General features: G+C 41.7%; 3 protein-coding genes across 11 annotated transcripts in view; 1 reads left to right on the top strand and 2 right to left on the bottom strand.

The window, feature by feature from the left end:
* fbxo7 (F-box protein 7) overlaps positions 1 to 5,117 on the top strand; it is a 29,480-nt gene extending 24,363 nt beyond the window's left edge. For 2 of the 5 annotated variants that reach the window (XM_070552466.1, XM_054739958.2), the window contains exons 9-13: positions 200 to 234; positions 1,469 to 3,895; positions 4,037 to 4,220; positions 4,750 to 4,820; positions 4,894 to 5,117. In XM_070552466.1, the coding sequence (XP_070408567.1) occupies positions 200 to 234; positions 1,469 to 1,750 (317 nt within the window). In that variant the 3' untranslated portion in view covers positions 1,751 to 3,895; positions 4,037 to 4,220; positions 4,750 to 4,820; positions 4,894 to 5,117. Of the gene's footprint in view, positions 1 to 199; positions 235 to 1,468; positions 3,896 to 4,036; positions 4,221 to 4,749; positions 4,821 to 4,893 lie in introns of those variants that run through there. The other 3 variants (XM_015963364.3, XM_070552495.1, XM_054739959.2) reach the window with 3 other exon arrangements.
* Positions 5,118 to 5,310: 193 nt separating this feature from the next.
* Positions 5,311 to 10,756, bottom strand: LOC139070672 (insulin-like growth factor 2). The gene is made up of 2 exons (XM_070553356.1): positions 6,228 to 10,756; positions 5,311 to 5,958 (listed from the first exon to the last, which is right to left on the bottom strand). Exons 1-2 carry the CDS (start codon positions 6,367 to 6,369, stop codon positions 5,828 to 5,830), a joined length of 273 nt encoding a protein of 90 aa, XP_070409457.1. The 5' UTR covers positions 6,370 to 10,756; the 3' UTR covers positions 5,311 to 5,827.
* A 227-nt stretch (positions 10,757 to 10,983) lies between these two features.
* Positions 10,984 to 27,174, bottom strand: part of LOC129163035 (uncharacterized) — a 61,058-nt gene continuing 44,867 nt past the window's right edge. For 3 of the 5 annotated variants that reach the window (XM_070553179.1, XM_070553127.1, XM_070553160.1), the window contains 11 exons: positions 14,651 to 14,698; positions 14,478 to 14,558; positions 13,518 to 13,578; positions 13,354 to 13,404; positions 13,241 to 13,285; positions 13,100 to 13,164; positions 12,798 to 12,921; positions 12,629 to 12,658; positions 12,246 to 12,411; positions 12,032 to 12,142; positions 10,984 to 11,873 (listed from right to left, as the gene is read on the bottom strand). In XM_070553179.1, the coding sequence (XP_070409280.1) occupies positions 11,773 to 11,873; positions 12,032 to 12,142; positions 12,246 to 12,411; positions 12,629 to 12,658; positions 12,798 to 12,921; positions 13,100 to 13,164; positions 13,241 to 13,285; positions 13,354 to 13,404; positions 13,518 to 13,578; positions 14,478 to 14,558; positions 14,651 to 14,652 (837 nt within the window). In that variant the 5' untranslated portion in view covers positions 14,653 to 14,698 and the 3' untranslated portion in view covers positions 10,984 to 11,772. Of the gene's footprint in view, positions 11,874 to 12,031; positions 12,143 to 12,245; positions 12,412 to 12,628; positions 12,659 to 12,797; positions 12,922 to 13,099; positions 13,165 to 13,240; positions 13,286 to 13,353; positions 13,405 to 13,517; positions 14,415 to 14,477; positions 14,559 to 14,650; positions 14,699 to 27,174 lie in introns of those variants that run through there. The other 2 variants (XM_070553200.1, XM_054739962.2) reach the window with 2 other exon arrangements.

Raw genomic sequence — 27,174 nt, 5'->3', positions numbered from 1 at the left:
ACTTTCTACTAAAAGTTCAGAATTTGGATGTTTTTGAAGGTCTGTCAAAAATCCTGATTGTCTTTGATTAATCTGAACAAATACATTGAATAATTAACTAGGTAAATATTGAGCTAAATAATTGAATGCATCTGTTTTAGGTCATGTTTTGTGATAGACATTCAAGTCCTGAACTAAAATCCTTCATGGTCTTTTCCAGTTCACCACAGATCTCGGGATGTAGACTGGAGAGAGGTGAGACCATCGTCATGAAGTCAACATTTCCTCCGATACAATCTGTGTTGCATATGAATCAGATAGAAATAAATGCATCTGTGCAAATCAGGACATTTAGGTATACAAGTTGAGTCATAATAAAAAAAGTGAAATGACACGGGGAATAAGTATTGACCACACTTTGTATATGCAAATTCAAAGGTTAGTTTCTGGTCATCTGTGATGCAAACTTGACCTTTGGGTACGCTACACCAAATACATACAAAGGAGTTTGAGATATTGGAAAACTACAATTTAAGTCAAATTACTGTATTGACTCAAATATAAGATAAGGTTTTTTTAATTGATGTGAGGTCGTTTTATAATCGGGGTCTAAACATTTACCCATGCTGATATTTGTATGGGGTCATTTCACACCGGTAACAGCAGAGGGTGCCAGGCTCTATGTTCTCAACAGGAGAAAGAAATGGAGACGAGAGACCCAGAGCAGAGTGGACTGAAAGAGGGGCAAGTTAACAAGCTATAAGGCAGAGTTATGCGAATTTTAAGATGAAGGTGGTCAATTCAGCAGAGGAGTCAAACATTGCATGCGTGGATGCCTTGAATGGCAGTGAGGATGACGTTCTGGGAGGCGGCAGGTGTAGCGGTCTGATTATACACCAGGACTGCAGCAGCATTAGCGAGTACAGCGAGGTAGAGGGCATCTGAATCAAAGGCTCATTTGACTTTTGATTTCACATGTCAGCAAAGTTCTGATAGTTTGCATTAAAATAGTATTTTTTCTAAATATTTGTTCTCAAATTTTCAATAAAAACAGTTTATTTAAAAAAACTATTTTGTCTTTTCCTTAAGTTTAGTCTTGGAAAGAGGGGGTTGTCTTATAATCGGGTTCATCCTATATTCAGGTCAATACGGTCCGTTTTTATTAGACTGTTTAAAAAAAAGTGGAACAATGTTTTTACAGTGTTGCTTTAAGTTTGACTGTGGAAAATATTCCAAGATGGTGTTTGTATTAGCTTCTTTAAAGTATTCCTGTGCTTTTCAAATAAACCGAGAAAGTAAAACAAAACAAAAAAGCTGGAGAAAAATTTTCTGTTTAGTTTCTGATAATTAGTTACCATCCTAGATAAAACACATTAAGATCAGTTTGGTTGTTTCTTTATATGTGATTTGTTTGATCATGAGTTTCTTGAAGAACACTGATGCTTTGTTTTTGTAATTTCTTCCTGATTTATTTATTTTTTCTTTGCAGCTTTACAAAAAGTCATATAAAATCCGCTCGGAACGCAGACGTGCTCTTCGTTGCTGCCCGCCATCATTCCCTTCCACACCTGTGCCCCGGCCACTCTTGCCTCCAGTTCCAGGGATCATTGGGGGAGAGTATGACCAGAGACCAACCCTCCCCCATGACCTCCTACCCTACCCTCCCAGCATCCCCATCATCCCTATTGCAGATCCTGCTGGACGACTTGGTTTAGGTCTCCACAGACCAACAGGAGGACAAATGGCTAACATCCGCAGAGGTTTAATCTGAGAATTAATCTTGTTACTGATCAATAAAGTAAAGGAAGGGGATGTGTTGATGGCTTATTGTCCTTCTGAGATTTCAGAGGGGCCAACAAAGAACTTATAACTGGTAAAAGCTTTTGGGACAGAAGAAACTCAGATTTAGCTGCTGAACATTTAAATAAAATTGGGAATTAACAAGAAAAAAATGCATCATATACAGAAAAGGTTGTAAATAAAATCTAAGTATAGCTACTTGTCACCCTTAAGGTTTTCTGCTTTACCCAAGTCTCCCTACAGCCCTGGTGTCATAATACAAACATAAAACTGAAGGTGAATAACCAGACAAATACTGTTTAACTGTCAGTCTGGTTTAGAGTTACCCTAGCCCTTAAACTCTTAAACTCTTAACTTCCCACCCAACTCCCACAGTTTGGAAACCGTGCTTTGATCTGAATCCTCCACACACACACACACACACACACACACACACACACACACACACACACACACACACACACACACACACACACAACTCACTTCATACACAATATTAACCACAGTCTGTAACACAAACCCACTCTACACCCATACTGTTTTCTCTCTTTGCACTAGCAAAGTTGGAGTGTTTTGTTTTGTAAGCATTAAAAAAAATTTAAATAAATGAATGGGATTTTTATTTGAGTCAACAAAATATGAAAGACTTAAAGAGCAAGTAACGTGTAAATTAACTATTTTTTTTTTTGCTGATGAACTGTATAAATGAGTGTCTAATAGTGTTTTAAATGTGTGTATTCATTATTTTAGCATTTTGGTGCATTTTCTTTAAAAATTAATAATTGCCTAAATACCACAGTATAGCGCCACCTTCAGCTTAAAACATAGAGTTTGAGTCATTTTGAATACACTTTAGCCAATGGCTAAAGAGTAAGATACTACGTAAAACAGTAGAGTACTACGTAGCAGCTCTGTGTCAAAGTTATAAAAGCATCGAGAGTCTCGGCCACGCCTTGTGGCGAGTTGGGAGTTGGATTTGCAAGCGAGTGTAGGACGGTTAGCGGTAGTTCAGCATTAGCATATCCTAACCTTTAGCATAGCTTTTAGACATACATACTTATTTAGTGTTAGCTTGGCTATTGGATATTGTAGTTTAGTTAGTGTTTAGCTGTTAGTGTGATTAAGAAAGTAGTTCGGGTTTAGTGTTCCATACGGTTCCATATCGTGTTAGCATGGTGAGATGGTGTAGTGTAGTGGGTCGCGTGGCTCTGTGGGGTTGCGCTCCTTTCCACTGGACTTAGAAATTAGGCGCCAGCGGTTGCGCGCAATCGGTGTACAGGAAAACAGTCAGCTCCCGCCTGGTGCTGTAGTCTGCAACCAGCATTTTACCCGCGATTCCTTCGCCAACATGATGGAGTTTGAACTGGGTTATTCTGCACGTCTCCGTTTGAAGAGGGAGGCTGTGCCCACCGTGGCTCTTCCACGAATTAGATGCAGCCCACCGACTCTGCTCCCCCACCATGGCGGGCTCCAGTCTGAGGTGAGTAAGCCAATTCAAAGTTTTAACATCTTCTAAAGACAATTCCCTACCTAAATGCACAGTTTGAGAGACGTGGTTCACTCCATTTAGCTAATATCAGCATGCACTGCCTTCGGGCTAATTTGTCAAGTTCAGAAAATGTGGAACGGGATGTAAGGTTAGAATCAGCGGCGAATCGGAACATATCTCGAAGCCCTGGCCGACGAAACGGTCCACATGACTATTACTGTCAGGCTCAGAGAAATTTCGTGTTGTTTTTGTGTCAGTCGGTAATTCTGCAACAGTGACTAACTAACGCAGCACTAGTTGACAGACAGCATTACAGCGTGAAATCCAGCTTTACACCACAGCGTGACCCGGTTCTGTGAGGAATTCTGTTCAGGAGGTCGCATTTCAGGCTCTCCACATCATATGTGACTGACTTTTACGTTATAATAACGATCACACACTAGGAATGTTATAAAGCGCCTATATAGGACAGTTTCTTTTGTATTTTATCTGACTTTATAAACTCCAACAACAATGTGCTTATATATTTTTTTCAGGCTAAATCTGCCCAAGACACTGGCTGTCAGACTGATTTAGCTGCATGAATGCACTTGTCCAGGCTGACGTGAAGCCTTCCCTGTAGCAAAGGTGAATTATTTTTAATAATCGTCTATGTAAACATTTTATTATCACCTTCTAGTTTTAATTTGTTTTACAGATTATTGTTACACGTGATTTTATGATCTTTTAAACATTCATAAATGTGCTGCTACTTTGTTTTTTACATAGCCACCCAGTTTAGAGCTCACAGCCGCAGTGTGTCTGGTGACCCACAGGGACCATGACGGAAATTCATCTTCCAGAAAGTCCCAGAGCAGCATCCACACCTCCTGAAAAGACCACGGTGTGAGGTGTCTGCTGTTGATTCCAGCTTCCACCTCAGTGACAGTGCAAGCTCAGTGAACTGTTCAAGGTAAAAAAAATTTAAACATTTCAGAATTTTTAAGATATTAACAATTAAATAAGTATGTGATTACATCATGAAGGAGGCTACTGATTCTGCCCCTGTGACACTTGTGGGCCATTCCCATCTGTACCGGGTCGGCCCGGGCCGGGTAGCCCCAGTCGGCCCCAGCCTGGCCCGGTTGATTCCACACATCCTTGTCTTAAGCCCATGTGGGCTGATTCTACCCTCCAATCAGAGGCTTGCTCTAATGGAAGGTGTGAATTTGCTGTCAGCAGTGGGTGTGTTGGCCCTGGTTGGCCTGAAGCAGACCCCCTCGAGAAGAGGGCTGAGAATGAGCCTTGCTTGGCCCGGATAAATACCAGGCCACCCAGATATGTAAACAACCTACGCTACCCGGCCTGGGCCGACCCGGTACAGATGGGAATGGGGCTTTGGTGGTGACGTGTGAGCTGATTCACCTGGTAAATAACTTTTACATTAAATATTTTGTTTTTGCTATCAAAAGTAAATTAACTAATAACCTGCATTATTGCAGGACACTCAGCAAAATATGGACTCTACACCATGAGGCAGGCACACGTTAATAACTCTATAAGAGCACATAAGGTGAGCAACACCACATATTATTGTTATTACTGTACACTGTCCTGGATTTGTTCTTTCTGCATCTCATCATCAGCCTGGCTGATCACCTGATAACTCCTGTCATCTGGTTATGACAGCATGAGGATGTCCTCACACACCTGTAACCTATCAGCTCATCTGGCAGAATAGAGAGAGAAGAGACAACACCACATCTCCTGTTCCTGGAAAGCCTTCAGCCATCCTTTGATGACTGAGAACCTCCATCAGCTCTGTCTCCTGTCTGCCTACAATTATTATAATAAATATTGTGTTTGACAAGTTTTTTGTGCTGCCAAATATCTCATTTAGATTCCAGTTTTGATATTTTAATGGATATTTATAAATTACATTGATTATCACATTTTTGTTGCATGCTTAACTAGCTCTATTGTGATGAATTAAACTAGCACCTCACTGTTAAAAGCTCGTTTTAATTTCAAGCACGTTTAAGTATTTATGGACATGAACAAAAACAGGAAATATATAAATTGAGATTTATTTAATTAATATAACAAATAACTGTTTAGAGGAGGAAAGAGTCATTCAAAGGCACATTCTTCTGGAAGCTCCTGATCCTGACCACACCACCAGAGGAGACCAGCTGCAGACACCAGAGGATCACCTACGACCAAGAGAGCAGCTGGTAACAGTACATAAATAATGAAATCAGGGCAGTTTTAGTGGGCTGTTTGGGATTGTGTAACATAAATGAACACATTACAGAATAATTTTCTCATGAGGTATTTTCATAACTTCCTCTGCAGCAGACTGTAACTTAAGCCCAGGGCTCCGGGAGAGCTGCTATCCAGCACGTTTCAGTGGTTTTCCTGCTTTAACAGGTTAGATTAGCTGTTAAGCAGCTCAACTATTTGTTGCTGATTAAAACCAGGTATTGGAGCAGATAAACCTCTAAAACATGCTGAATATTAGCTCTCTAGGGCCATGGAGCCAAACAACACACACACACTCACTCACTCCTGTCCAGCTCATCAGTGTGGTCTCCTGGCCTGGGAATGCTGGTGCTGAGGTGACTGGTATGCCTCTCGGGGTGCTATTACTTTACTGGCAAACAAGTGGCCCATTGTGTCGCAGACTCGTGTGTGCCTTCGAAACTCGCCGGCTTTTCATATGCAACGAGAGGTATGGGCGGTAAGCAGACTCAGCAGAGCAGCCCTGTGGACAAAGTCTTAAGACACAGCTGGCTATAGTCTCTCCCTCCTCTCTACACGTGTGTGTGTGAGACAGAGAGAGAGAGAGACAGAGAGAGAGAGAGAGAGACAGAGAGAGACAGAGAGAGAGACAGAGAGAGAGACAGAGAGAGAGACAGACAGAGAGAGACAGAGAGAGAGAGAGAGCCCAGTGAAAACTTGTAAGGCTCCGGAAACCTACTGAAATAGAAGTCTCTGTCTTCGCAGACAAACTGCAGCGCCTCCACCAGTTCTCCCCCACACAACGTCTCCGCCGAGGCCGTATCCACAATGTATAATACGAGAGTCAGCGTGAGCAGGAGCGCACGGCTGCTCGAAGACATCTTTTTGACCTAGGGGAAAATAACAGTTAATAAATTGAGATTTTAGAAATATTCTTTAAAAACTGCACAAGTAAGGTCGCGTCCAGATGTCTTGTAATGTAATGTAAGAGATTAAAGTCTTAAACTCGCACGCGCCGGTCCTTCCAGTGCCAAAAGCTGCTCTGACCTAGTGACTCATGGGCACCACAGATGAGGCTTCACACTTTAACTGTTAATACAAGTAGGGTTGGGCATTGTTCAAAAATAAGTGCGTTCTTGGTATCAAAATGTGTCTTTAAAATTCACTGATATGTGAAATCCATGGCACATAACAAACAGAATTTTAAAATAGCGTTTTCAGCCCCATTGACTTGCACTCATTTTTCCGTTCTTCTGGGGACCCATGGTGCAGAAGTGAGACTCCCTATAGCGTTAGACCACCTCTTAGATGCTTCAAATTTAAGGAGTACCCTAACTCCGGCTGATGCAGAGTTGATGAACTTTTCACGGACAAGAAAGTCTTTAAAATATAAACACATGAAAACACAGCATGACATGAGAATACTTGTAAAACAACATGTTTTAGCTCTGTCGGCTACAGAAGCACATTTATAAACAAGAAACGTGAAGTCGCCATCTTAAATAAACAGAGCGACTGTGGTTCTTTTGCCTTATCAAAACACAAGAGACAGACAGCTTTGTCCAAACACAGCGTGGGGCATTTATTTGTACAACTCATCCATACATCACCAGCAACTCGGGGGACAGCGTCCAGCCTGGAACAAAATAGCCTCGACTGGAACCTTCTGCAAAAGCCCTCTCTACGCAACAGACTGTGTGATATGCCACTAGATGGTGCCATCGGATAAGAGAAATACTCCAGAAAGAGACTTTAAATGGAAGCTAACATCAGCCACGTGGGGACACAATGAACACCTACAGACGGCACCATTTTATTTTTTAAACTATGCTTTAAAGGAGACATAACATGCTTTTAAGTTATTCCTTTTTACATCTAAATCCTTCAGTTGGGGTCTAAATACAGTCGAGCTGCAGTTCTTTGGTCTGATTTCCTCATTATTGTTGCTCTACAGACCCTCATCTACCCCTGTTCTGAGGAGAGTCTTAACGAGCCGTTTTTGGGTACTGTCTCTTTAAATCTGGAGGAGGAGCTGTAAACTCCGCCCCCCTCCATAGTGCAGACCTGTACTCTCCTCCCCCAGTCGGACTTTGTAGTTCTATAGAGAAATCATTATTTAGCATAGCAGAAACATTATATTAGCATTTTTAAAACATGTGGGGAGAGTTGTTCATCAGGCTGTTTCAAGGCTGCTAACTCTCTCATGCATTTGTCTGTAGTCACTCACACACACACACACACACACACACACCCGTCACGGCCGACGGAGGGACAAGCGATCAGGCACGCACACACACACACAAGGAGTGCTGCTTGCTTATTTATTTCTATAAAAAATGTTTTAAAAAATGATACAGCTCATTAAAACACCATTAAAAGTATATATTTTATTAAGATCTCTATCTATCTATCTATCTATCTATCTATCTATCTATCTATCTATCTATCTATCTATCTATCTATCTATCTATCTATCTATCTATCTATCTATCTATCTATCTATCTATCTATCTATATACATACATATAATTATAAATAATTTTATAAGTAGTCTTATTTTATATTGGGTGTCTTAATGGCTGAAAATGGATAAAAAGCAGTTACATTTTAATTTAAAGATTTGAGATTCTAGTCAAAAATAAAGAACATTCCTCCAAGTGTTCTTTAATGTGATCATTATAATTCTAATGCTTAGAACTTTGTTTTTATTGTCTGCAATGCGTAGCCTATATCTTTATTAAATATGTGTTTAGTTGTATCGTGGTAATTCTCTCTAATGTGTACAGAGAGGTGGACATCAGTGCTGCAGTGAAATTCCCAAGATCAGTCTGCTTTGCTAACAAATATAGTTAAATCTTACCTGCATTCTAAATTAATATACACATGTTCTAAGTATTAACCTCACAGCAAATAAGTAGAACTATATAATAAACAGGCTTTAGTAGTTAAACAGGCGTTGTGCACACAGGTGCTTTGTGTCTCGGTGCTGGTGGTGTCTAGGTCTCAGAGTTCCTGTCCTCCTGCCGTCTTCTGTTGTCCTCAGGATACGGATTGATGTTTCCTGATGATGAGGGAGGGGCAGTATGTGGGCTTCAAACTGGTCCTGGACAACAGTGGGAGACCTCCGTTGTCTGAATACTGAGACCAGAGGGTTGGTGAGATGCAGATCTTCTCTACCTCATCTAGAAACGGAGTTGGTTCAGGGAAAACTTTTCCAAAGACCAGTTCCATGATGTCATCGCCATATTCTGCAATGATAGACGATAACTTTAATGACATATTTTGTTTACAAGCAGCTTTAGGAAAGTTGTTTCTTTAGCTTTCATGTTTATAGTCACGTTTGTGTTTGTTCACAAGTTCACTTTGCTGCAGTGACTTCATATTCTTACAAATGTAATAAAATAGTGACACTAAAATTAAACAAATGACTCCTTATGAAAGGAAGCTCATTAGAGAGCAGTGCAGACAGACTTACTACATGCTGCAGCTGTTTTTGTAGGCCAGCTGCTGCTGAACTTGGGGAAAGTTATTCTGTACACATCCAGATCAGATGGTCGATTACAGAAAATAATGTAATTCAATAATTTCTAAACAGACTAAACAAATAAAACATCAAATAAATCACTTTGCTGTCATCAGACGGAGTGATTCAGGGGGTGAGGTGTTCTTAATGATGAGGGTGGCTGAGGTGTGTCATCACTCACGTTGGTCTGGTCCAGCTACCGTCTCTTTACTGGTGGGTCTCCTTCCTCAGTAGGTGACGTGAAGCGCCAACCTCTGAACGTTCTGTGTTCCTTAGAGGAGAAGAAAAGTAACATTAGCAAGCTGGCTAAATAATTTTTACTAGCATCTCAGGGACTTGGAGAAGCAGATCTTCACTTACCTAAACATCAGACCAGTTTGTCCCAGCTGAGCTCATCAGGGCGTTAGTCTGACAGCCTGTCAGTGAAACACGGCTCCAGTCTTCTGGATGTGGACTCCAAAAAGCAAAGGAGCATTTTTACTTTTGTTTTAATTATTTTACAGCCGATTTTATCAGCTTTCCGACGCTCACGCTCATACAGACGGTGAGCTTTGCTGCGTCTGACTGATGCAGAATTAGCTTTTATATCTGCAGTGAGACAAAAAACTAACCTCACTTCACTCAGAGATCGTTCTTTAAAACTCTATTAAATCCACTGTGTTGACGCACTTTAATGACTTTGTCACGCTGCATTTTAGCTGATATGGGACTTTATTTACTGGATGCTAAGATTACATCACACTCACGTAGAATAACACACAGGCTCTCTGCTGCTACAATCAGTGGGAGGTTATCATCTGGTGTAAAAGAAGGCGTTGATCAGAAATCACATTTAATTCCACGAAAATCGGCCAAATCCACATTAATCTGGGTGCTAACTTTACTAGCTTACTGTGCTAGCGATAGCAAGTCGGATGCTAACGCTTTAGTGCTGCTAATGCCGTTGTCGCTACCCGATCCGTACCGGAAACCCGATCGGTACCACGCATGCGCGAAAGGCGTCTACTTCCGCTCGAAGCATTTTACGATAGTTACGGGTCAGAGTATCTGTTAAGATGTTAAAAAATAATAAGTATCTATTAAAATGTTTGCAATAGTGAAACATTTCAATATAATGTAGATAAAAATGAAAAAAAAAGAAAAACGTCGGACCATACAGATCGGTTCTACCTGATCCGTACCGCGCATGTGCAGATGTTCTATTCTTCTTGTGATCCGTTCAATGGCAGTTTACTCCGCAGTGTACGAGGATACTGCCACTTGCTGACCGAGCGAATTAGCCCGATTGTAAACTAAATTTGCGTTGTTACAAATTGTGTTTTTATATGCGTGTTAAATTTGATTTAGTGTGTTTATGCTTGTATGTGTGGAGACGATTGATTTGAACTATCTTGATGTTCTGTTGATAATGTCCACTGTAAATTGTCAGTAAACACTGGCTGATTAGTCTTCAGGTAACCTATTACATGTTTGTTTTTTCTCCACAAAATAGGTTATATTTTCATTTAAAAGCTGAAAATGTGTCACTGTGATCCAGCAGATATTCTTAATTTGCACTACATGTCCTATGAATGTTTTCCAATATGAAATGTAATATATTCTTGCACAAAAGCCAATTTGGCTCATCACCTAAAATTTGTTTACTTTCTACTTTTGTGTTAGATTTCTTAGTTTGCCACTTTGTCTTGAAATAACTTAATTCTTTGTAATACCATAGTGATCATTTTCACAATGTTGCAAAATTAATGTTTGAAAATAGTTTCTCAAGGTATTCATAGGTTAAACATGTTAAATACAGATTTAACTACACTCATGTTTATATCCATATAAAATAACACAGGACCACTTTATAATTTCCACAGGTTTACTGTAATAATGCGGAACACAAACAACAGATTACAAGAGCATGAACAACAGAAAAAGGATTGAGAGGATGGTTACAACCCAGATTATTTGAATAAGGAGACACATATTGATGGAAATAAAGCTTTTTATTTTCAGCCTGTCCTTTCTGGCAGTGTGGTACTCTGAGTACCAGGTACAAGCCCAACAGATTCACTTTCTCAAACAGAGTGTGACAGTGTGTGTCCTGTCAGTGTGACAGTGTGTGTCCTGTCACAGTGTCCCGATTGATCATGCGCCCTGGCTACTTGGCCAAGGGGAGGTCCCTTTGGCTGACTGGTTAGAGCGTATGACTCTCACCCGGGAGTCTGGGGGTCGAATCCCGCCCGGGCCCTCGTTTATCCACCTTGCCACAAGAGCATTACAGTTTTTGCTCTAGAACTCCAAGAAGAATGATCAAAAACTCTCACAAAGAAAAACAGGCATCAAAACACAATCCAAGATGTGGGAGAACCACTGATGGGGAACCTGGTCACTACAACCAGGGTGGTGTGTGTGTGTTCTTGTACATACTACATACTGAGGACCATTTTGACCATTTTCCCTACAAAGTGAGGAAATTTTTTGGTCCTCGCTTTTTTTAGAAGCATACCAGAAGCTTACTATACCAGTTAGAGGCATAGTGTGAATTAAGTTTTAGTTAAGGTTAGGAAAAGATCAGCGTTGGTTATGGTTAGGGTTGGGGTATGGGTTAGGCATGGTGAAATCACAAAAATGAATGGAAGTCAATGAAGGGTCCTCACTATGATAGAAAGACAGAAGTGTGTGTGCATGCGTGCGTGTGTGTGCGTGCGTGTGAGTGTGTGTGTGTGTGTGTGTGGTTGTGTGTGGAGACGGGGGCGGCGACAGAGCAGACACATTAACTGTTCATTTGGCTGCAAAAGTGGCTGCAGTAGCCTGGGAGCATCTCCTCCGAGTAAAGTGCCCTTAGTTCTCCTCTTTTTCCTCTGCCAACGTATCCTGTAATAAAAAAAAAAAAAATATATATATATATATATATATATACATCAACCAGAGAAGAATAGGCTCCAAGTGGTATGGTTTTCATGATGTCATGCATCATTGAGATTTTTATTGTATGTAATGACAACAATATAAGATTATAGAGTGTTGCATACCTCCGGGGCAGTGTTTGTATTGGTCTCCACATTGAAGGCAGATCTCAATAGAATACACGTTAAAGTACTGTTCTCTGTACTGTTCTGAGAACCTGCTCCATGTGCAAACACCTGTGGAAAGCAGAAGTATAAAAACAAAAGTACATTTACATGCTGTCAGTGAAAAACATGTGACAACAGCAACAATAACTGTATATATAATTTCATTATTTACTGAAGTCCTCACTGCGAAGCCACTTGAAGTGTGCTCGTCTTCTGAAATATTCAGTAGACACAAGGTCTCTGAACATGGAGCACACCAGAGCCAGTTTGAAGATCGCTGCATCCCCTTCGTGAAGAACAACCTCTTCCAATATGTCCATTAGGACACGTTCTGGTAACTGTAACATTTATGTCAGGTGACAATAGTGAAAATACAAAATTTGTCCATAAAGTTTCCGAAATATGAGGACTGGAAACACATTACATTGAGTAGTGTTTTCATAACTATTACTTCATTCTACTACTGGATAATGTCTCTGAAGGAGCTGCCTGTGACCATAACTACTAATTCAGTTATATAAATAAATTAAAGAAACAGGAAAATCAATAGATTACCTCCAGTATAAGACACCTGTCAGCCTCAGCCTTTAACAGAAAACATGATTATCACATTAGACTGAAATGAAGATTACCACCATGTATGTAAACCTGCATTGTGATGAATAGTCTCAACATTGTGTGGTTCTGTCCTACAAATAGTTATCTGATTGTTGTCCTCTCTCACCGGTCTGATTAGACTTGGTGAAGGCTTGGAGGAAGTTGCCTTTGGTACCCTGAAGACAGGCTGGAGAGTCCCCTGGAGGAGAAGGGATGCTTCTTCTGTCCAGAAGGCAAATCTTTGTCCATGCCTTTAGAAAACAACGCCAGTCTGAATGGACTCTAGTTGTGGACTGTTGCTTTCTTCAGTATGTTCGGTCACAGGGTTTACAGTAAGCCACTTTCACAAACATCTGTTTGACCTGATGTCTTGCCTGAACCAAAGCTGCAAATATGATGGTGCCAGTTTGTCTAAAGTGCCTGCCATACCCCTCAATGCCGAATCTCTCCAGCAGCTGAACACACCACCACAGGCGAATTGCTGGCATTTCCTCCTGAAGACAAATATAATATAAGGTTTATGAAGACTGGACACTGGCACAGATACTGGTACTGTCTGAAAAAGCTTACCTCTGTGAAAGATGGTGGAGATGAGGTGCAGATGCAGAGAGCATACTGTAAAGTAAAATCAATCTTTAACATGTTAAAATGTTATATTCAAGTAATGGCAAGACAATTCTCACCATCAGCATAAAGATGCCGCAGCAATTTCCCATGAACTGCTGGGGAAAGAACTGTAAAAAGAAAAATGTTTCATTAAATGAAGAGAGCTGACATGCACCTGCTAGTTTTTAACTGCATTATTATGCACCTGATGAGCTTTCAAACTTTTGCACTGAAAACATACCTCAAGGTCTCTTCCTGTTTTCTCCACCCAGAATCCAGAGTCAATGAAGCCTGCAACTCTCCTGGCATTGTAGAGAACACACATAACACACCAATCAAATGTTTGCCATAAAACAAAAATACATTCATGTTGTAGGGATGCAACAATACTTTTTCAAACTGATACGATACAGCTAATTGGATCCGAGTACTTGTTGATACCAAGTACTAGTGCTAATAATTCTACCACACAATGGCATGGAATGAATCGGAAGGCAGTTTTATTTTCTGCAGTGCTTGTTACAAATAATGGTGAATTAGATTAAAAAAAACATATGAATTAAAATGACCACAAAATTCAAAGTTCAAGTGAAAAATAAACATTTTCTGTGAAAGTTTTGCAGTTTCCACATTTAAAGTATCGGTTCATAGTATCAGTTAACTAAACTATGCAGATACAAGTTAATTAGAACAGTATTGGCTTGGATATCAGTATTGGTGCATCCCTATCATGAAGTAGCCTTAGAACGAGGCTGCCTCCCAAACCTTTAAGCCTAAGAACGAGGCTGCTTTTAGACGATCTTTCCAAAGAACACAAGAGGCCATTGAACAAGGCCAGAACAAATTTTCATTTTAGTGACAACCTAAATGTGGTTTGGTAGAGATCATCTCCAAAACCATCAGGGCGAAGTGAGTCCAGAAACAGTATCTGTCTCTCAGCTACCATTATAGCCTGAAATAGACATGTTAGCATCATCCATGAAAACACGACATGTCAACCTCTGTTATTTTCTATCAGATGAAAAAACACAGAGCAAGAAAGATCAAGGGCACTCACACAGAGCAGATAATGGTCAGCTTCACCTGCCTGCCGACTCCAAGCAGGAAGAAGCAGGATGTCCTTGGACCTAAAGTTTTCCTACATTTATTGGTACAAATTGGTAAACATGCACATGCAGGAGTAAAACCAACAAAAACATACCGGCAAGCAACGCAGCAGGTTGACTTGTGGATCCTTCCAGGTGGCCACGACATAGAGGTCAGCAATGTGAACATCTTTTCCCTAAAGGAAACACACACAAAACAGCAAAATCAATACACAACAACCGTTCATGGCTATAACCAAAGAAAAGGTGTACCAGTACGACAGATTACATGTCTTTGTGCAGCTTCCCCCACAATCTTCAGACAAGCGTTCCCAATCTGAAAGAAATGGCAAAAAGCTATAGAATGCAGTTTCATTTACTATTCTTAAAATCTTACATTTCATTATCTTTTCTCTGCAGTGCACTGGACTAAGTAACAAGATGTACTTACAGTAGATTTGATCCCAGTTAATATTTTTGATTTCCCTATCAAATTTATCGACATCACATTTGGGTATTCTAAATCTGCAAGATTTAGTGTGAGGCTTTATATGGAAACGGGACTTTGTGAGCTTCCTTGCGATAAGAGTAAGGTTATGGTCAGACAGAGCAGTAACCATGTTAAATGATTTTGTCACCCTTTCAGGCTTGTTAGTGAATATCAAATCAATTTGAGTTTCAGAAGACAATGTTATTCTGGTGGGCCCTTTAATTAGTTGAGTAAAATCAAATTTATTTGTTACCCTTCGTAGTGTTTTGCTGGTGCCTTCATCCTCCCAATTTACATTGAAGTCCCCCATTACCAACATTTCCTTCCCTGAGCTACATTCCTTTAGAACAGTTTGGAATTTGTCAAAGGAAATTGCTTTAGCAGATGGTGGTCTATACACTCAAATGATAAAAAAGGACATTTGTGGTGACAGGCTAATATTAAGGCAGATATGCTCAAGCTCATTAACTGAGCAATGAACCTCTACATGATATATGATCTTTGACATAAAATGGTAACCCCCCACCTTTACCAGTCTTTCTATCTTTTCTAAAAACATTATAGCCAGGAATATGTAGGGCTGCAGATGGGGAGTTTTTATTTAACCAAGTTTCTGATAAACATAGGAAGTCCAAGTTAGAGTCCATAGGAACATGTTTTATCTCATCACTTTTAGAACTCAGACTACGGATATTCAAGTGACCTCCCAGTAGCCCACTGGGTTTTGATTGAGGGTCCCATAAAACTTTAGCAATGTTCACCGTTTCATGTCTGACCTTGAGTCTTTTACTTTTCTGTTTGACAAAGACATGATCAATCGCTTTGGGCCCATTATTTACCTCTGTGGGTTGAAGCTCTGGACCCAGGCGACTCACCTGCTGCCCATGAAGCTCCCCCATGACCTCATTACATCTTGAAGTGTTGTGAACAACAACAGCAACACCCATGTGGCCAGTCGTTATGTTGTTTCACTGTTCAGCCACAGGTGTCATCTCTGCCTACTGGAGGGGGTCGAAGATTACCCTGACCCTGCACCGTTACAGGCTGACCCAGTTCTTTCTGGCTGTGCTTGCATGCCAACCAAGAGCCCTTTGGAATCTGCCCTAGTCGAGAGTCCTCTGGATTCCATCCCAGTGGAGAGCCCTCAACAGTCCATTCCTGTGCCAGTCTTCATGGGGAGGATTTCTCCATATCTTGTCTTTCTGGCTATGGTCCACGACATGCTTAGCAGGACAACTAAGGAATATGTGATGGCCCTTCAAACTTACCTAACTTTCTCTTTGGGCAGTGCAATTCCATTTCGGGTTGACCCCGATGCTAGAGAACTAGCGTTCATCATCAACTTATCGATCATGTCCTCAGGTGATATCTACCAACTGAAAGACGGGATCAATGTTGGTTGCTGGGTGGATGATACTCATGTCAGGTTGCAGGTTGGATGATACTCATGTCAGGTTGCATACACTGCCGGTTGTTGCTTTTCACGACAACACGCCAGACGTCCTTCTGGTCCCTGACCTGCACGTGTGTTCCCTCACACGTGATCTACACTTCTTTTGTCTGTGGACCCCTTTTCTGCGTGACAAAACCACAAGCTTGTGTGGTATTGGGACGATGACAACGGATTCTAAATGTTCTATGACAGTCACCCCCGATTACATGTCTTACAGACTACTGTGGTTAGCATCGGTTTGCTTTGGTTAGTCAACACCCCTGCACTTGAGGTCGATGTTTGTTATGACTGCCACAACATCTCTGTTGAACTGACATCCAAGACTTTCTGGGTGTTGTTCCCTTGTGGTGCTGTGGTCCACATCGTTGAGATCTCTCTGTACTACAAAGGCCCAATCCCAATACTCGTGCCTTCCACACTTGTGCCCTTCAATTGCACAATCCCGACCAGGGGAGCAAATGCATAAGGTGTCCCGATACTCAAGTGCAGAAGTTAATCACGCCCTTTTTGCACTCTTGATCCCCACTTCACCCGAGTCTGCATCGATGTGGACTTGGTTGAAGTGTATTACCCACAATCCATCGTCTAAAACCAATCTTGAAGCGGCCGCACTTAGAATCTGTCATTCACGCTTTTATTACGTCCCGCTTGCATTGTGCCAACTCTAACCTCTTTTGTGCCCCAACTTTGGCTTTAAATCGACTACAGGTGGTTCACAATGCTGCAGCCAGGTTCTTGACTAACACTAACAGGCATACTCTCATCTGTCCCGATCTTGCACGTCTGCACTGGTTACCAGTAAATTTATGTGTCATGTTTAAGATCCTGACCTTTGTTTTTAAGATTCTGAATGGCTCCACACCAGGGTATGTTTCTGATTTGATTATTCCCTACGAACCAAACTGGGCTCTGAGGTCAGCTGACTGTCTCTTGCTCTGTATACCACCAATGAGATATAAATCGCAAAGTGGATAGGCTTTTAAGTCTGCTGCCTCCACTCTATGGAATGCACTCTCTCTCTCTCTCTCTCTCTCTCTCTCTCTCTCTCTCTCTCTCTCTCTCTCTCTCTCTCTCTCTCTCTCTCTCTCTCTCTCTCGTATTAAATCAGTTTTAAATACATACTTTTATAACGTGGCCTTCTCCCATTTTTGACGTTTTCTAGTTTTATTGTGTCGTGTTTTATTGCTTATCTTTTTGTGTTTCATTTACTGTGTTTTTATCCTTATTCTTGTGCAGCAATTTTGTCAGCTGACATGCTGTGTTTTTAAATGTGCTTTATAAATAAATGGTATGGTATAGCATGGAATTGCTGGGGAGAAAAGGCTCAAGTTTCTTTTCTGAAAATATGCATTTTCTAATGAAATTAGCTTGTTTTAGGATGATTAGTTGATGCTTTTTTTTCTTTCTTTATTGAACATGCATGCAAATCAATAGACAACCCAAAGCATTCAAAAAGTATCCAAAAGGAAACCCACACATATGTATATGCATATATATATATATATATATATATTAGGGCTGGGACTTGATTAAAAAATTTAATCTAATTAATTACAGGCTTTGTAATTAATTAATCTAAATTAATCGCATTTTAATTGTTCAGGAAAATGTGCTCTCAAAGTAAAACTTTTAATTAAAATTATGAGACAGAGAATCAAACATTAGACATGGTTATTACTGTAAACTAAAGCTTTTAATTTAAAAAATGCATTTTAATTATTCAAATGTCACTGTGTGATATGAAACAAAACCCAAATCAACTAAAATTTATAATTACAAATAGAAAACACCTGCAAAGGGTTCCTGAGCCTTTAAATAGTCTCTCTGTCTAGTTGAATGACTGAAATAAATTTGACTTTGCACCAGATTCTAATTTTTCCAGTTTCACTTGTTTGTATAATTGGGAGTTTTTATTAGCATTTCTACTCATAATGTAGTAAAAACACACATTTAAATAATAATCCTTCAAAATGACAGTAGAACAGGCACAAATATGATGTAGGACTTCAATGTACTAACTTTTAACACCAGAGCAGGCATGGCATATTCTGAGAATGATCAGGAACACTAACTGGTTCCAGTTGGACAACTGGAGGATGATGGGAAGATAAAAGATCATGGCGAGGAAATAATGATCTGACGAACAGGTGAGCGGACCTTCCTTACGTGGGAAGTCCTGCTGTCACGTTAAGAAGGGGATGCTGCAGACCTGCAGATTCACGCCTGCTGCAGCGAATCTGATGTGATCTCCAGCCTGATCACCACTTCCTCGTTCCTCGCTGCCCCTGATGCACTTAAGTATCCGCCCCTTAGCTGATGACAGCTTCAACACACCTCGCTGCTTAATGACAGTAATGCATGTGATGTTTCAGAAACATATAATTCCCCGACAGAATTATTTGGAAAATCATAAGAAAAATTTCAGTGTTTCTGTTTTAACTTAAACTTCTGTTTTCAACTTTAAGACACGTTGTTTGTGATTGTTTACAGAGTAGTGAGAACACGGAGCGTTCTCCCAGCGGCAGCCAGGTGCCTCTCGTTTGTCAGACTACTTTCATAAACTACTGTTAGGACACAGAATTATTCTGTCTGGTGCTTTCAGCGCTGCACAGATGTTACGTAAATGTTAAAAATATAGCTTACCGCTACTTTTGTAAAGTTTCCGGTGCCACCGGGCGGGCAGCTGCAGCAGAGACGATCTATGAAAAATGTCCGTGACACGGACTCCGTTGTTGTCTGGAAGTTTTTTTTTTTTAAAGTTAAGAAAAGAGGCGGACGTGTTTCCTAAATCCTGCATCAGTCCAAGCAAGGCAACTTCTTTCTGTTTTTATTTCGTTTTAGTAGCCATTAGCCACTGTGCATTGTTGTGTGCGTCAGTGATATTCGGTCTACGAGGAAAACGTGCAATGACAAAGGTTCCGCCGTGCTTGAAATGCAAGCTGTGATTAAATGCGTTAATTTTTTTAACGCGTTATTTTTTTCTAATTAATTAATCGTAATTAACGCGTTAAAGTCCCGGCCCTAATATATATATATATATATATATATATATATATATATATATATATATATATGTAGAACATGTTCAATGGGAAGGGAACGAAGCTCTGGTAGCTTATATAATCCCCCCAAATCAAATTTCAAGAAAGATAAAACAAAAAATTTATATATTTTCCCTACACTGAGTGTCATTGCCATTTTCCTATAACATGTTTTATCCTCAATCACACAAACAAAATTTATATTTTCTTATGTTTCACCCCCTCCCCCCATGTTCACAGCTCCCAGTTCACCAACAATAGACAATTACAAATGCAACACCCTGCTCTGATTGTTTTAGACAAAGCAGCAATGAAATTAAATTGATTTCAAATAACTGGAGAGCAGCAGCTCAGGAGGTAGAGTGGGTTGTCCAATAATCGAAAGGATGCAGGTTTGATCCCGGCTCCAACCAGAGAATGCTGCTGTTGTGTCCTTTGGCAAGACACTTTACCCGCCTGCCTGCTGGTGGTGGTCAGAGGGACCGGTGGTGCCAGTGCTCGGCAGCCTCACCTCTGTCACTGCGCCCCAGGACAGCTGTAGCTACATCGTAGCTTATTCCCACCAGTGTGTAAGTGGGTGAATGACTGATAGTGTTGTAAAGCGCCTTGGGGGATGTAGAACCCTAAGAAGGCGCTAAACAAATACAGGCCATTTCCTAACTATTTTGTCGTGCGTTTGAAAGTTGTTAAAGGTTTTTGAAGTATCACAGCGACCAACATCCCGGCATGCATTGCGATCGATGACGTAATGCTCCTTGTCTTAATTCGACAATTATTTTCAAACTTGTGTACCATGCTCTCAGTGCCTTACTGCACACTTTCTCCAAGTGCACTTGGCTGGAGACCACAGGGCACAGTGCGAGTATTGGGATTGGACCTTAGATCCTGGTAAACACAGGACTACTGTAGAGCTTTCTCCTTTTTAGGATAACACATCCTTCGCTCGGTCCCCTGCTACCATGGGTTGTGTTATGTTCAAGGGTCTGACTGCGGTTAGGGTTGATGCAGTGGACAGGGTGCTGGGTGACCTATCTTCCTGATCCAGACTCAATTTTCAGCCTGTGACTTAATCCTGGACCTCTTCCAACTCTGTTATCCTCCTAACTATAGGTTTAAATTGCTGTTTGTCACTTGGATTGGCATACACACTGTTCTGTCACTTCCTCGCATGGTTGATCAATTCAATCAATCAATCAATCAATCAATCAATCAATCAATCATCAATCAATCAATCAAAGCTTTATTTATAAAGCGCCTTCCGCAACCCTGTCAGGAAGCCCAAAGCGCTGAACATGGTACAGTTGTAAGTAAATATATTGAATGAATCAACAATAAAAGAAATTCAAATTACAAAATAGAAATTACAAAGTACAAAATGGAATTTACAAGATAGATGAAACATTCTGGTAAAGGACAAATGTGTGAAACACATTTGGATTGAGTGGATGGATTGAGTGTACCAATGAAAACTGTGGAATGGATTCAACATAAAAGAGAGCCATAATCAAACATGTTCTGAAAACGCCAAGCGGAGGAGGTGTGTTTTTAGGTGATTCTTAAAGACTGGCAGAGAAGGGGACAGCCTAACTGAGGGTGGCAACTGGTTCCAGAGTAACGGTGCTAGGACTGAGAAAGCCCGGTCCCCACGGGTACGACACCTAGAACGAGGGACAGCGAGCAGGCCTTGGTCAGAGGAGCGCAGAGCGCGTGATGGGGAGTGTCTGTTCAGGAGAGTGGCTAGATAGGAGGGACCACCACCCTGGAAGAAATGATAAACAAAGACGAGGATTTTGAATTGTGAGCGATAGCAAATTGGAAGCCAGTGCAGGGAGGCCAGAACTGGACTGATGTGGTCCCGTTTCCTGGTCCCAGTCAGGAACCTGGCAGCGCTGTTCTGCACAACCTGTAGGCGACGCAGTGTTGACTGACAAAACCCTGCATAGAGAGAGTTGCAGTAATCAAGCCGAGAAATAACAAAGGCATGCAGTACCCGCTCCAGGTGGGCTCTCAACAGCATATGCTTGATTTTAGCAAGGCGTCTCAGGTGAAAGAAACTGGACCGGATCACAGAATTGATGTGAGCATCAAATTTAAGTCCTACATCAAGTTTCACCCCCAAACTGGTAACAACTGGTTTTGAGTAGGGAGAAAGAGGGCCAAGATCAGCATAACGATCCACATTCCTGCTGTTGGGGTGAAAAACAATGAGCTCTGTCTTTCCCTCATTCAGATGTAGATAGTTGGACATTAGCCAAGACTTCACCTCATTAACACAAGACACAAAGGACTGAATAGAGTGACCTTTCTCCTGACACAATGGAGAGTAAATCTGGCAATCGTCAGCATACAGATGGAATGATAGGCCATGTTTACAAAAGATTGACCCCAGAGGTAGCAGATAAATGGCAAACAAAAGAGGACCAAGGATCGACCCCTGCGGGACCCCCCCAGCGGAGCCCCTCCCAAGAAGAAAAAACATCACCCAGTTTAACACAGAATGTCCTGTTTTGGAGATACGATCTAAACCAATCCAGAGCTGACCCTTTGATCCCAACCCATCGTTCCAAGCGATCCAGTAGAATCGCGTGGTCAACTGTGTCGAAGGCTGCTGTCAGGTCTAACAACAGAAGCACCACAGATGTACCCTGATCTAGTGATAGATAGATGTCATTTAGGACCCTCAGTAGAGCAGACTCTGTGCTATGGCCAGACCTGAACCCTGATTGGAAAACCTCAAACAGATCAGAGTCAGCTAAATGTGAGACCATCTGCTGATAAACGACTTTCTCAAGCAGTTTAGATGTAAAAGGCAGGGTAGAGATAGGCCTGTAATTTTCTATCACAGAGACATCAGCACCAGGTTTCTTCAGGGTCGGCCGAATAACTGCTGCTTTCAAAGCAGCTGGGACCACACCTGTGCTGAGGCTCCCATTGATAATCTGACCAAGTGAAGGGCCAAGGCACGGAAAGGCAGCCTTCCAGAGACGAGGCGGCAGAACATCAAGTGGAGAGCCAGATGGCTTCTGCCTCGCAACAAGCTTACTCAGCTCAGAGTATGAAACTGTATTGAGGGAGCTCAGGGTGGGTGGTGATGGAGGAACTGGAACAGGGTCAACAGAGTTACCAGAAATAGATGCTCTAATGCCCGACACTTTATCAACAAAGAATTTGTGAAAAGCTTCAGTTTCCAGCAGCTGTAGGAGACATGGAGCTAGGCTCCTGATACACCAGAACAGAGTTTAGCGTTTTGTAGAGAATCTTAGGATTATTGGAGTTTGTCTCAATGATGTCTGCAAAATAGGCCGTTCTGGCAGCCCTCACAGCATCCTGATAAGCAACCAGAGATGCTCTGAACAACTCACGCGAGACCTGTAGGCCATCCTTTTTCCACTTTCTCTCAGAGGATCTACACGCCCGCCTGCAAGCCCGTGTGACATCAGAGAGCCATGGCTCCCTCCTAGGTCGAGACTTGCACAGTTTGAGAGGGGCAACCACGTCCAGGACCTGATTACAAAGTACATCAAAGTGTTGTGAATAGTGATCAGTGTTAGATGGATCTGGGTTAAAGGTCTCTAACCTTACAGACATACAGTCCACAAACTTTGAAATAGTTTCTGCATCCAGGGCTCTGAACCTAGTAGCTGGAGCTTCACACACAGGGACAGGACATGACAACGTAACATCACAGAGTATTGGAGAGTGGTCAGAGAACACAGGAGGCAAAGTCACAAGGTTCATGATGGGTAGACCATAAGAGATAACCAGGTCCAGGGTGTGACCCCTGGCATGAGTTGGGGATGATACCCATTGAGTTAGATTGAATGAATCTAGCAAATAAAAAAAAAATTTTGCAAGCACATTGTCAGGACAGCAGATATGGATGTTAAAATCACCAAAAAATAGGACATAGTCATATTTTAGGATGCAGTCTGCCACAAGATCACAGAAATCATTAAGGAAGTTAGAGTCAGTCTTTGGAGGCCGATAAATCAGCACAACGAGCAGGCGGGGGGAGATGCACAGCTCAAATAAGCACAGTTCAAAGGAAGAAAATGACATGGTGGGTGTAAGCTGTTTACAAGGAAAGCTGGATTTAAAAACAACAACCAGCCCTCCACCTCTGCCCCGTGGTCTGGGGGTATTAAAACACGAGCAGCCAGGTGGTATGAGCTCGAGTAGGGAACTTGTGTCGCCAAACGGGATCCAGGACTCACAGATGCAGAGAAAACCCAAGTCATGCTGAATAAAAAAGTCACGAAGAATAAAAGTTTTGTACAGCACAGACCTGGCATTGACCAAACCAAACCGGGGCTGCAGCACCGAGATCGCGCATGGACCCAGTCCCCTCTAACTCTGTGCCTGTAACCGAGCGCAGATTCTCCCAGCAAACCCCAGTCTGGCGAGATCTTCGAGCCGATCGGCCGTGGCGCGGTGCCGGTTCACCCTCAGAGCCGGCCGAGTTCCCTGAGCAGGGCGCCGAGTAATCCAGGAGACATCTCGGAACCATCGGGTCAGAAGCTGGGCCGGATCGGGCCAGCCGCTTGTTCAGGGATCCAGGCCGACGTCTCACGCGCCGGCTACCTCTCTTTCCTCGTCTTCTCCGATGCTTCCTTCTCGAGCTGGGGCGGACAGAGAGCCGACACATCACGGCTTGGGTGGAGAGAGCACGCGGGCAGTTCAGCCAGCAGCATCGTCCGTGAGGTTCATAGCTCACACAGCCCGGTTCCCAGCGCGCGCTGCCCGCTACATCAACGGAAGGACGAAGCCTCAGCAGCGCAGCTCGATCATATGTCAGCAGAGGATCCACACCATTCAAAAAAGGGATCAGCGACAAGAAAAGTGCATAAAAGCCAATAAAACGCCAATAAAAACCAATAAAATCAATAAAAAGCAAGGTATCCGTGCGTAAAGAGGACGAGCAGCTCACAGCGTGACCATGCGCAAGTGCCATCTTACTCTAGTCTTTATAAACCAAAATTCAAGTTAATTTATATAGAGCGGAATCACGACAAGTCGTCTAAAGGTACTTAACATAATAAACATTCCACTAAGCCAATCAGAAAAAGTTTCCTATAAAAGGAACCCAGCAAATTGCATCGAGTCACTGACTAGTGTCAGTGATTTTACAGCAATCCTCATACTAAGCAAGCATGCAGCAACAGTGGAGAGGAAAACTCCCTTTTAACAGGAAGAAACCTCCAGAGGATCCTGGCTCAGTATAAGCAGCCATCCTCCACGACTCACTGGGCATGGAGAGGACACACACACACACACACACACACACACATGCACGCGCGTGCGCACACACACACACCATATATAACAAAAAATAAGATCACAACATGCCCTATAGGTTATAAAAATTGTTCGTCGCTTTGGATAAAAGCGTCTGCGAAATGAATAAACATAAACAATGTTTCTATGGTTACATTGTGATTTCTTAGTAAATATTCTATTTGGTGAGAGATAAACTTTGTTGTATTTATCCTAGTGAATCCAAAATTAAACGGGTAAACTAGTAGTACCACCTTCAATTCAATTTTATTTATATAGCGCCAAATCACAACGAGTCATCTCAAGGCACTTCACATAAAAAACATTCCGATCTAGGTCAGTTCATTAAGCCAATCAGAAAAAATGTTTCCTATATAAGGAACCCAGCAAATTGCATCAAGTCGCTTACTAGTGTCAGTGACTATACAGCAATCCTCATACTAAGCAAGCATTTAGCGACAGTGGAGAGGAAAACTCCCTTTTAACATGAAGAAACCTCCAGAGAATCCTGGCTCAGTATAAGCAGCCATCCTCCACGACTCACTGGGGATCGAGGAGACAGAGCAAGCAGACACACACACACAACACACACACACCAAGTAATGTGTCTATAGTTATATTGTGATGTCTTAGTAAATATTCTATTTGGCAAGAGATAAACTTTATTGTATTTATCCTAGTGGATCTATAATTACACGGGTAAACTAGTAGTAGCACATCCAACGTAAAGGAAAGCAAAAAGTTATTATCAGGAGAGGGGGAATGTTTAAGTGGTTAGCAGCAGTGTGCTAGTCGATGGCCCCCTCCATGAGGCCACCACAGCTCAGCAGAACATTGTTGTAGCTTGTTCTGGGGAGAAAAACACTTAGAGAGAAAATAAAGTTAACAGCTGAAATGGCAGGAAATAATACAGTTAAAGAGCAGATTGTAGAAGAAAGCAGTAGAGTGTGAAAAGTGGTCAGTGTGTCCTCCAGCAGTCTAAGCCTATAGCAGCATAACTACAGAGATAACTCTGGATAACCTAGCCTTTTTAGATGGAGGCATGTTGGAGGCAGGGCAAGGGAGAGCCGTCTTTACAGACTGTACACTCCACCTACCTCCACTCCCCCACTTGTCCAGATCTAGGCTAACATCAGATTTTAACCGTAGGCCCTATCAAATAAAAATATTTTAAGCCTAGTCTTAAAAGTAGACAAGGTGTCTGCCTCATGGACTAAGGCTGGGAGCTGGTTACACAGGAGAGGAGCCTGATAACTAAAAGATCTGCCTCCCATCATATTTTTTAGATATTCTGGGAACCACCAGTAGACCTGCAGTCTGAGAGCAAAGTGCTCTGTTAGGAACGTATGGAACAATCAGATCACTGATGTATGATGGAGCTTGATTATTAAGAGGTTTATATGTGAGGAGAAGGATCTTAAAATCTATTCTGAATTTAACAGGTAGCCAATGTAGGGAAGCTAAGACAGGAGAGGAGAGATATGATCTCTCTTTTTAATTCTCATCAGAACTGTAGCTGCAGCATTTTGGAAAAGCTGAAGACTTTTAACTACATTCTGTGGACTTCCTGAGAGCAATGAAGTTTAGGTTAAGTAACGTAGGTGAAATTAGAACATCACAGAACATGTAATCTAATTATTGCTGCCTATAGCTCTAGTGACCTGGATGCAGCTAGCAAGAGATTTGGTTGCAGGTGAATCGCCAGACACTTTTTGAAATCAAGGAATCTTATGAGCTTTTTTGGAATAATTTTTAGTGGGAGGATGCTCATCAAACCTCCCTCCTCCACCTGTCATCTCTAACCCTAACCCTCTAACTACATTCTGTGGACTTCCTGAGAGTAATGAATTACAGTAATCCAGTCTTGATGTAATAAATGCATGAACCAGTTTTTCAGCATCACTCCTGGAAAGGATGCTTCTAATCTTTGCAATATTCCGAAGGTGGAAAAAGAAAATCCTACAAACCTGTTTAACTTGGGATTTGAATGACATGTCCTGGTCAAAGATAACACCAAGGTTCCTTACTTTGCTCTCGGAGATTAATATAATGCCATTCAGGTCAGGTGATTGACTAAGCAATTTCCTTTTCTGGATTTCTGGTCCAAAGATGAGAACTTCCGTCTTGTCTTGATTTAAAAGCAAAAAGTTTAGAGTCATCCAATGTTTTATGTCCTCAAGACAAGCCTGTAATCTACCAAACCGATTAGGTTCATCAGGATTAATGAATAAAGATAACTGAGTATCGTCAGCATAACAGTGAAAGTATATCCCATGCTGTCTAATGATTTTACCAATTGGGAGCATATATATAGTAGAAAGAATTGGTCCAAGCACTGAACCCTGTGGTACTCCACAAGTAACCCTGGAGTATGAAGATTTGTCATGTACATTTACAAAATGAAATCCATCAGACAGGTAGGATTTAAACCAGTCTAGCACTGTTTCTTTGATCCCTACAACATGTTCAAGCCTTTCTAAAAGAACATTGTGATCAACTGTGTCAAAAGCAGCACTGAGATCTAACAAGACTAGAACAGACACAAGATTCTTATC

Source organism: Nothobranchius furzeri, chromosome 1, assembly GCF_043380555.1.
Source record: "Nothobranchius furzeri strain GRZ-AD chromosome 1, NfurGRZ-RIMD1, whole genome shotgun sequence".
Classification (NCBI taxonomy): Eukaryota; Metazoa; Chordata; class Actinopteri; order Cyprinodontiformes; family Nothobranchiidae; genus Nothobranchius; species Nothobranchius furzeri.
This window is presented reverse-complemented; position numbering and strand designations above follow the sequence as displayed.